The sequence below is a fragment of the Nothoprocta perdicaria genome, unplaced genomic scaffold (genome assembly GCF_003342845.1).
Source record: "Nothoprocta perdicaria isolate Ctin4 unplaced genomic scaffold, notPer1 scaffold_26, whole genome shotgun sequence".
Classification (NCBI taxonomy): Eukaryota; Metazoa; Chordata; class Aves; order Tinamiformes; family Tinamidae; genus Nothoprocta; species Nothoprocta perdicaria.
The window spans coordinates 5,081,488-5,091,853 of record NW_020455488.1 but is presented as its reverse complement, the minus strand read 5'-3'; the positions used below and the strand labels follow the sequence as shown (position 1 = coordinate 5,091,853).

The 10,366-nt window shown below is 58.1% G+C and overlaps 1 protein-coding gene across 1 annotated transcript in view; it reads right to left on the bottom strand.

The window, feature by feature from the left end:
* Positions 1-10,366, bottom strand: part of CORO2B (coronin 2B) — an 18,489-nt gene that overhangs the window by 6,714 nt on the left and 1,409 nt on the right. Inside the window, exon 2 of the mRNA XM_026040592.1 lies at positions 1,245-1,445. Coding sequence (XP_025896377.1) covers positions 1,245-1,445 — 201 coding nt within the window. The remainder of the gene's footprint in view (positions 1-1,244; positions 1,446-10,366) is intronic.

The following is a 10,366-nucleotide window of genomic DNA, read 5'->3' as shown; positions in this document are numbered from 1 at the left end:
GCAAGGCCTGCAAGCATCCTGCAAGCATTGCATTGCACCAAGCAAGGTCTGCGAGCTCCTGCTAGCAGCGCTGCTGATGAATTGCACTGCACACATTAAAAGCCCTCCACATCCACGGGCAAGGGCGCTTCGCCCTCCGCACGCTCCGTCCCCGGCGCTGCCGGCAGAGGGGGCAGGACAGGACAGCGCTCGCTCCGATGCTGCCCTCTGCATCCCGTCCCTGCTCCCAGATCCTCCCGCATCCCGCCAGTGCTCCCGGATCCCCCCACATCCCGCCACCGCTCCCAAATCCCATGTCTGCCCACGAGGATGCAGCCGCCGGCRGGATGCAAAATGCTGCAAACTGTGCAATGAGCTCGCCTGTTCTCTGCACCCGGGGCAGACACGTTCYGGCTTCCCGCGGGAATTTGCAAAACTCCGTGGAGGGCACACRGGTGGATCAAGCCCAAAAGCACCCTGCGAGCCCGGGCAAAAAAGCACACATTTTGGGGCAGAAGGGCAGGGGCCACTTGCCCGGCTGGTCGGGTGGCAGCACGCAGAGCAGAGCGGGTTTGGGGCAGGTTCCTGATGGGAACAGGGGCAGGGAGCTAAAAAACRTAGAGGAAAACGGCAGCAAATGAAATCCCGCGCAGATCTGCAGTATCTAGGTTACCTTAATTATGCTCTGCTAAATATGGATGCCAATTAATTAGATGGCTGCTGATTTCCAGAGAAATTAGTTTACTCTTAATGAGCTAATCAGTTCCTACTTTAAAAAAAAAAAAAGGAAAAATTATTAAATTGTACGAGGGAGCGCGTAGCCACTTGACCCRGGCTGCCAAGGTCTGCTCCGAGTGGGATATATTGGGCAGCAAGGTCTCTGTACTCAATCCAATGGGATTTCTGTGCAGAAGATCCCGTCGGAGCAGCTCTGGGTACCCTYGGATCCTGGAGGGGATCCTGTTCCCTGGGATTGTGCTGTGTTTGCCAGGAAAAAGGGAATCCAGGGGCAATGCCAGGCAAAGCTCCGGGGTTGGGAGCACTGGCAAGCACAGGCTCCGGGAAATCCGGGAAAAAGAGGCAGAGYGGAGCACTCCGAGCGCTGAGACAAAACCGCTGCTTTTTGGAATATTAATAGGAGTCAAGCTGTGCGTCGCAATTAAACCACTGATTAACAGAAACCCGGAGCTCGGCTCGTCTTCCTCCTAACCCCGTTCCCCGCGGTGGCYGCGGACGCCCCTTCCCGGCGGGAGCCGCGTCCGCACCTGCTCCAGCGGGATGACGAGGAAGGAGCCGCCGCCGGCGCTCTCGGTGACGATGGCGAGGAAGCGCGCGTTGACGGCGCAGAAGTGGTTGTCGTGCACGTTCTTGGTGATGGGGATGCCGTCGAAGCAGTGCTCCCGGTTGGCCACCTTGCCGTAGACGTTGCGGAACTTGGAGCTGCGGTACTGCGGGCGCCATGACATCTGCGGGAGCACAGAGCGTCATTCCCGACATTCCCAACGCCGCCAGCGGCTTCCCAGGGCCACGGGAACCTTCCCAGGGCCACGGGAACCTTCCCAGGGCCACGGGAACCTTCCCACGGTCATGTTTGCTATTTGCAAACGAGCTCCAATCCCAGAGGCTATTTCCAAATCATTTCCAATTCCATAGGCTATCTGCAAATCATTTCCAATGCCACGGGCTGATTGCAAATGATTCCCAATGCCACCAGCTTGCTGCAAATGATTTCCAGTGCCACTGGCTATTTGCCAATAATTCCCAATGCTATTCCCAAATTATTTCCAGTGCCATAGGCTGCTTCCCAATAGTTTGCAAGGCCATGGGCTATTTGCAAAGAATTTCCAGTACCATGCGCTCCTTTCYGACTAATTTCCAATGCTATTAGATATTTCCAAATAATTTCCAAGGCCGTCACMTCTTATTAATTTGCAGACCATAGGCTATGCAAATAATTTCCACCGCTACAGGCTATTTGCAGTGTTTCTGCCTCCGGGTTTCTGCTGGTTTTAGCAGAGCTGCCTTTGCTCTCGGCCAGGTCAAGCCCTGCTCCAGCCTGCATCCAAGCAGAGCAGTATAGGAGCAGTATAGGAGCAGTATAGGAGCAGTATAGGAGCAGTATAAAGCAATCCTGTGGAAAAGGGGGGGTCCTCCCTGGTGCAAGGCACAGGGGGCACAAAAAGCCCCCGCGCAGCTGCCACATCCAGCCCGATCCCCCTTTCCAAAGGAGCTGCTTGTCCAGAACGGGCCGCACCGCTGATGTATGTTCACGTGACACCCGAATTACGGCTTTTAATGCAATGACTCGGAAATGGGTTAATCCGAGTAACCTGAACTACGACAAAAGCTGCGTCCAGGCACGCTCCACCATGCACCCAGTACATCCATTGCATGGGATATTCCTGCCTCGGTGAGGTGGYGGCAGGGGACAAGCTGCAATTGCAATGGAAAAGCTGCATGGAAAAGCTGCAATTGCAAATGCAAGGCCTCCCGCTCTCACATCTTGCTGGACTGCTCAGATCCAACAAAACATTGTGACTCTTCACAAAACATATGCAAAGACTGTGAGCAAGACAGAATGCATAAAAATATATATATTTTTGAGTAAATAAGCTGTTTCTTTCAGTAATTTTATGGACCTGACGTTTGCCTCTCTGGGGAGGGATGCATTCCCACATCGCAGCGCATTTGCTCCTGCTCAGCCCCCAGTCTTGCCTCTTCACCCCTGCATTTCCTGCAAGCGACGCATTTCCAGGGGCCGCGGCACGGCCAGGAAGCCCCCGGGGGTATCCGGGAACGGAGTCGCCCGGCTTCATTCCCAAGGCAGGAACAGCTCCGCGTCCTGCCATTGAAACCAGGTGCGTGGGATCGGGGCGGGCAGGAAAGGGCCCGTGGATGCAGAGCTCCGCGGGGCTCCGGAGCAGGCGGCCGAGCCCGCGCGATCCCRACGGAGACGCGCCGGGATCAGCGGCTCCACACGAGCCCCGCTGCTATTTATGCACTTATTCCCACACATATATTCACATATTTTGTTCATCCCCAACGGGGTTTTGCCCCCGCACAAACATCCTGTTTCCTGGCGCGGCCGGCACAGCCGCTGGGACGGGGGGTTGCAAATGCACGGGCTGCAGGGAGGGCTCCACGTGCACAAAGACGGATGCAATTCGGGCATTTTCCCCGCACACACTTTGCATTTGAAAGAGGAGGAAGGCTGCACCGGCTCTCGCCACTCTGACTGAAACCCTCTGCTCAATGCCCGTTCCAGCAGCAAGCAGGGAGCAGCGCCGGAGCGAAGCCATCGGCATCGCCAAAGCGATGCAACCAGCATCAGRGACAAGGACAGTCCGGCCTTTTTGCACTTTTCCCTCTCTCCCTTTCCTTTACAAATTATTTGCTGGCTTCTGGTGCCAATTTTCCCAAAGGTCTGTTTTCCTTTGAAGCCTTTGATTTTCACCACAGATGATAAATCCGCTACAAACACAACTTCTCCTAACAAAAAGGGGRAAAAAAAGCAAAACGTGCAATGAAGCCCCTTGCTAAAGCCACCGCACCCGTGCGGTTTGCAGCACCTTGCAAGGCTGCAAGTTATTTTCCAGCACGTTTGCAGACCTGCAATGCACAGTTCTCCGGAAACTTGCGCTTTGAGCAAATCTCCACATTTTGCTGACAGTAATGGGCATTTCATTTTTCCATCACCTTGCTCTCAATGGCTCAGAGATTTTAAGCAAATAGGATTGATTTATTGGAGTCATTTCCCTCCATCTCTGAGAAACAGACTCACGTGCCACCGTTTCCAAGGTTCATTCTCTTGCTGCATTATTCTTGGACTCCAGTTTTCCCTTTCATTACAGAACTCCTCCTCCGCCTTTGCTYGAGCGAGCRGGCCTCAAACAAAAACTGGGAATGCTATAAAACCCTTGCAAGTAAAGTAATAAAATAAACTTCCTCCCCAATTGACGTTCAGCATCAATATTAAACCTTGCAAAGCACGTGGCTGCCGAGACATCCCGGGCTCTGCCCCAGCATTTTGGGGATGGTTGCAGTGTTTTAGGGGCCAAGCGCCACGGCCGCCTTTGCCCTCGCGTTGCGCTCGTGCCGTTGCTCCAAAGCCCGGCAAAGAAAACGCAAAAGATGGGCTTTCTTTGGCCAAAAAGGAGAGCAAAGGACGGGCAAACGGCGGGATGCAGGGAGGCGGCGGGCGCCTTTCCAGSGCGGGATTAAGGCGGTGACGCCCAAGGGAGCCGTGTCCCGGCTTGGGGACCCCGGTGCCTTGCAGCGGGATGGAGGGGCGGCCAGACGGACAGCGAGCGTCTCCCAGCCCCCGGCCTGGAGCCTTTCCCGATGCCGCCGGCAGCAGCCGGGCGCAGCGCTCGGCTCCATGTGTTTATTTTTAAATGCATCTTTTCAAGCGCCGGGAGCCTTGGCAACGGCCGCGGGCGGAGGGGAGGAAGCRGCAGCCGGGCGGCAGCGCGGGCTGCAATCCCTCCATAATCCATACRTCCTATAAATAGCGCCTTGCAACCTGCCCGGCCACCGGAGCTTGCAGGGAAGCAGCTCCCGCCCGGCTGCTCCGTGATCCCTGCGCTCCGGTGCAGCATCCACGGGCCTGTGCAGCCGAAGGGGGATGTTGCTGGGCTTGGAAAAGGCATTCCCGGGAGCGGGAAGCACTCGGACGCTTGCAAAGCATCCTCTGCCTGCACTGGAGCTGCAGAGCATCGTGCGGACAGAGCCCAGCCCCAATCGGCCCCAAATTAAACAGCTATATTTTGCTAAGGTCCCCAGGGCGGCCCAAATTAGCCATGCGATGCTTATTGTTGGGTGCACGCGAGATTAGAGCCGGAGCAAATGCTGATTTTAATCTCCTCAGCGCGGCTAATGCTCGGCTGCTTCTCAATCCAACCTTGAAAACGGCTTTTGTTCACATTAATGGCTTTGGCGCTAACGAGCCTTCAGCGAGATCTAACGTTTGGGCACATCCTGCGCTTCCTTCTCCCAAGCAGCCCAACGCGTTTGGGATGGGAACAGGCTCTTGGTCCCTGTTACTCTGCGGCAAGTTGGGGCCATCCCCTTCGCCCCCTAATTCCCGACACAGCCAAGGCCCCTGGTTGCATTTGCAGCTATAATTTCCACATTAGTGGCCTTAAAAGCAGAGGCTCAAGCGCAACCTGCAGCTGCCTGGCCATGCAGAAGGGCCTGGGGAGCAACGTGGCCTGCACACAGTGTGCACAGACTGCACGCAGCGTGCACAGGTTGCACACAGTGTGCACAGATTGCACGCAGCGTGCACAATTTGCAAGCAGGGTGAACAGTTTGCACGGTGCAAACAGTTTGCAAGCAGGGTGAACAGTTTGCACGGTGCAAACAGTTTGCAAGCAGCGTGCACGGTTTGCAAGCCCCGTGCATGGTTTGTGAGCAGGGGAATGACCAGAATCCCAGCAAAAGATCCCTGAGCCGTACAGGGAATGATGCTACTCAGGGATTAAAGAGAATATTGCAGGATATGGGAGAAGCTGCAGCTCCCAAGCAGGAAAACACAGCAGGACAAGCCATCGGCATGGCCTTCTCACCACTGTGGAGCCGACGGTGCTGCCAGCACAAGCATGGATCTTTCCAAGGAGATATCGGGCAGCCGGAGCCCTTCCCGTCTGGAAGGAAGTGCCTGGGATTTCTCCCACGTTTCACTTTTCCGTAGYTTCTGCCCGGCCTTGCCCATGGGGTTTCACCCTCTTTGCATCTTCTTGCAATAATGCTTCCTTTGGGGCAAAACTGCTGCCCAGGAGAGCACTGCACAGCGCTTATTTCCAAGCTTCCGATTTATTATTTCCAAGTTTCTCCCAGCTGGGAGCAAAACTTTTTCTTTCCAAAAGAGAAGAAAAAGGAAGAGAAAAAAAAAAAAAAAAAAAAAAAGCCAGGAAGCAAAACCAGGGCTTTCTTCTAAATGCTCCATTCAGCTCCTGCCGGCGAGGGCAGCCCCGGCGCTTCCCTTTGCCCGGGCTTTGCATCGGGAATGGCACCTTCACACGGATTGGCCTCTGCGGACGCCGCCGTGGAGCCGCGGGGCCCGGAGCAACGTGCTCCGGTGAGAACCGTTTGCAGGGCGTTGCAGCAGCTGCAAGCGAAGGAGGGTGCAAAAGCCCGGGCAAAGATCTGCCCTCGGCGCCGTGCTCCCGACCCCGTGCAACGAGGATCCCAAATGGTGCTCCATGCAGGTGCCCGTTTCGGGTGCAACTGCTGGGCATCGATGCCAGCGCCCCTGCTGCAGCTYGTCCTGAAAATCGTGTTAAAACCAAGAATTCCCATTTCTCTGGGGGTTTGGGAGTCCCTGTGAGGCTGGGTAGGAGTCTCGGGGTGTTTAAAGGCAGAAAGCGGGCCCCGGTGGGTGCAGGTCGGCCCGAACAAGCCCGCATTGAGCGCGGCGCCGGCGAGGCCGCCCCGGTGCCGCCGCGGTGCCTGGCACGGCCCCGCGCACAGATCCGCTATTATTCCCCAGGGAGCGCGGAGCCGCTCTGCCGCGCCGGGAGCGGCGGGATGCGGCCCCGTCCGCGCATCGCTCCCGCACCGGGATCCTGCTCCTTGGGGGCTTCCCGATGGCAAACGCGGTGGCGTTTCCCAGGGCTCCAGCCAGGCTTTACCTMAAGCAGGTCTCCCCACCTGGCATTTTCCAGTGCATCCCATCCCTTGCATCCCTGCCACCAGCTGGGCTCGGATCCCAAGGGTTTGCTCCAGTTTTCCATGAAATCTGCCAGCCGTGAGGGCCTGGCACACCCCACATCCCGACCACCCCTTAGAGCTTTCCCAAGACACCTTCTCCAAGGACGCCTTTTCCCAAGGCACCCACTCCCAAGGCCCCCTTTCCTCAGCACTCCCGCTCCCGAGGTGGCATTTTCCAAGGACACCAATTCCCAAGGGCCCGATTCCCCAGCTCGCCTGCTCCCGTGGCCCCGATTCCCCAGTCCACTTGCTCCCAACGCAGCATTTCCCAAGGACACCCGCTCCCGAGGCGGCATTTTCCAAGGACACCAATTCCCAACTGCCCGGTCCCCCCGGCAGCGCCGCTCCGGAGGCAGCTCCGCTCAGATCCCAGCACGGAACAAAGGCGCGAGGGATCTGGGGAGCTCCGCCGGGTCCCTTCCAGCCCGGAGCACTCCGGCTCCCCTCCGCAGCAGCTGCCTCCGTCACGTCCATTTTGCCGGCTGCCAGATTTCGGTAATTACCCCCTGACTCGGGAGATAGGAATCCAGGATTCGGCGGCGGCGGCGAGCTCGCTGCGAGCGAGTAATGAATTGAACAATTCATCATTTGATAAAATTTCCATGAAAAGAAGGAAGGGGGGGAGGAAAGAGAGCGCCCCGGCGCTGCGTTTTGCCCAGGATGGATTACAGCCCGCTGGCGGCAAACACACCATATCGGAGCAACAGATTAATGCTGCACTCCTCAGAATTAACACCCTTTTTCCGAGCCACCGGCCCATGAGCTGCCTCGGACGAGGCGGCTGCTGGGAAAGAGGAGCTGCCGTTGCTGGGATCAGAGCTGCCCGCCGGGCTCGCTCCCATCCCGGCAATCCCGATGGGACGAGGGGGAGCCGGGGCCGGCGCTGCCTGAGAAAGGAGCTTGTTCTGCGCGTTGCTGGCGTTCTCTATGGGCAGCCTTGTTCCCCCCAGGCACAGCCGGTGCCAAGGCGGTGCCGATCCCGCGCCCAGCTGCTGCGGCCCCRCTGGATGCGGCTCCAAAACCGCCCRTCCCGGGGGCTCCGGGGCTCTAGGAACATCCAAGGCCGGCTTGCAAACGTCRGAGCATGCACAGCGTCCCGCCAAAGCCATTTTTAGGGAAACGCATAGGGAAAACTTCCCCCAGGGCAGCCYGTTCTCCAGGAGCGGAGCCAACGTGCTGCCCAAAGCCCCTTTTCTGCGCGGCTGCTTTGCAGGACACCGCGGCCTCCCAGCCTGGTATTGAGGGACCCAAAAGCAGCTTTTCCACGGGGTCAGCGTTTCCTCCGCACACTTTAAACCTGCCCTTGCCGTGAAGGACACGGCAGCTCACGGGGAAGGTGTCATCCCGCTGTCCATGCAGGGACCGTGTCCCCCCGCCGGGCGCTTCTGCAGCGCTCGCTCCCCGCGCACATTAAATTGCACCATTTATTTATCGGCCCCAAGCACCGATGCAATTTCCTCCCTGGGATTTTTGCTTTGGCTGCATCACGTCGCCGCCCTAAGAGGATGAGCCGCGATGCAGCCGGCGTAACCCCATCGCTAATGCCAATTAATCAATAAAATGAGGCAGAGGAGACAGCTGAGCCAAAGCCGGCCGCAGGGCCCCCCTACGGCACAGCCTCTTTCAACCGCATCTTCCAGGGAAAACTCCAGGCATTTTAACCCCGTTTCCCACAAACCAAGATGCTCTCAGGAAGCTCTTCCCATGGTCCATCACATTTTTAAGCTCCCCTTGCCTGAGCCATCCACCCCCRGATGAAGCGCTTCAAACGACTGCAGCCTCAGCACGCAGGGAAGGAGATCAGACCCTCCSTGAGAGGCCGAAATTCCCACTTTTCCTCCCCAAAACGTCGCTAGCTTTTCTTTGACCCCCACGCTCACCTCGCGCGCGGCACCCGGTGCCCCCAGTCCCGGCGCGCAATCCCGCACGGGCGCCCGGCGATGGGAAGCTCCCCGCGGAGCCGCTTCCCGCGGGCCCGTTTCATCCCGTTTTATCCCCGGGTGAGTCACATCCGCGCCCCCGCCCGGCCCCTCGCTCCTCAGGCCCCGCATCATCTGCCGAGCAGCAGCCCCGGCTTCCTGCTCGCTGATAAGAACCAGAGCGAGCGCCGGGCAGAGCCCAGCACATCCCGTCTAGCAGCAGCCTCATTGCAGCGCTGCGAGGCTTCCTGCAGCCCCCAGAGGGAAAAAAGATCCATTTCCAACAGTTTCTGCAAGGCAAACACCCTAGCGCGCTCCGGGATGGGCGGCTGCGGAGGGTCGCGCGGGAAGGAGATGCTCCAGGGTAGCTTTCCAGCACYGGCGCGGCTCCCACGCGCCAGCCGTGGGCTCATCCCGCATCTCCATCAGTTCCTCTCCATCCTATTTATAACCCCACTCAAGTCCCCGCTGGCGTGGGATGCATTTCTCTCCTGTGTGGATGCTTGGGGGCGATGCCACCCRCCCGTGGCACTGGTGACGTCCCTGCCCCCGTGCGGGAGCTTTTCCTGCCGCTCCAACCTCTCCATGCACGGACCTTGCACTAAAATAACTCTATTGGGCAAGTGGGCCTGATCCCTGCTGTTCTTATCTGAAGATGAAGGTTGCTCGTGGAGGGTTGCAAGGTTTGCAAGCCCTTTCCCTCGCTGGCAAACCTAGCGCTGCCATCTGAGCACCCCACGCTCGCTCCGTGCTGCAAAGGATGCCCTGGTCCTGCAGGGCTCGTCCCGTGCGGTGCAGAGAGGGACAGAAACCTCCTCGTGGCCCCAGATCGGGCACCGAGGACGTGGCTGGTCCGGGCCGCGCTCCGGGGCTGCCTTCAGGGTGGTGGATGCTGCAGGGAACAGCATTGAGCAGGGGAGGCTGGAGCTCTTGGCTGCTTTAGTGAGCGTGCAATCTGTGCCCATACCTTTAGTTCATGCGTTATCTGTATCTGGGCGATAAACGGAGGAGTCCCCCACCTTACTACAAAGGCTGTTTCCTTGCAACCTCGGGGCCTTTTCTCAATTTAGCGCTGAATAAATCGGCACCCAGAAGCTGTTAGCTACAAGCTACACATCCTGGGTTACACGTGATGCTTTAATGCTGATGGGTTTGCAGGTTTCTGACCTAAGCATCCTCTGGGCAGTGCTTCGTTCCCTCTTGCAGTCCCTGGAAGAGCTGGAAGCACTTATTTCTCTCTTTCCTTTTGATTGCACAAATACAGATGCTTCTGTAGCAACAGCGCGGTACAAGATGCATCAGAAATAAATAACAAGTGCAAGAGCTGCTCAGCAGAAAGATCTGGACAGGGGCTGCACGAGCAGCTTGCTGAGGACGGAGCTGGGGGAAGCGCCTCGTCCCCAGCACCGCCGTCACCAGCGGCTCCAGCCCCGGAGCTCGTCTTGCTGCTCCCTAGGCCAGAGCTGTGACACCTCCAGCTGTGACGGGGCTCGTGTCACTGTCGCGTCCCCACTGCACAGCCATTATCTTGGCCCTGTGCTCCATGCCCCTGCACGGTGCACGTGCCACCCCGGCCGAGGGCTGTTTGGCCCCTAGAACGGGACCACGCTGGGAAGCGGAGCCTCTCGCGTGGCTCCGGGTGCTTTGATGCCACTGGGCTCGTGCCCCGCGCTGCCTGGGGAAGCAAATGGGCTCCCCGCTGCTGCACGGCACCAGGTGCTGCATCCCACTGCCAGTCCTGCATCCCACTGCCAGTC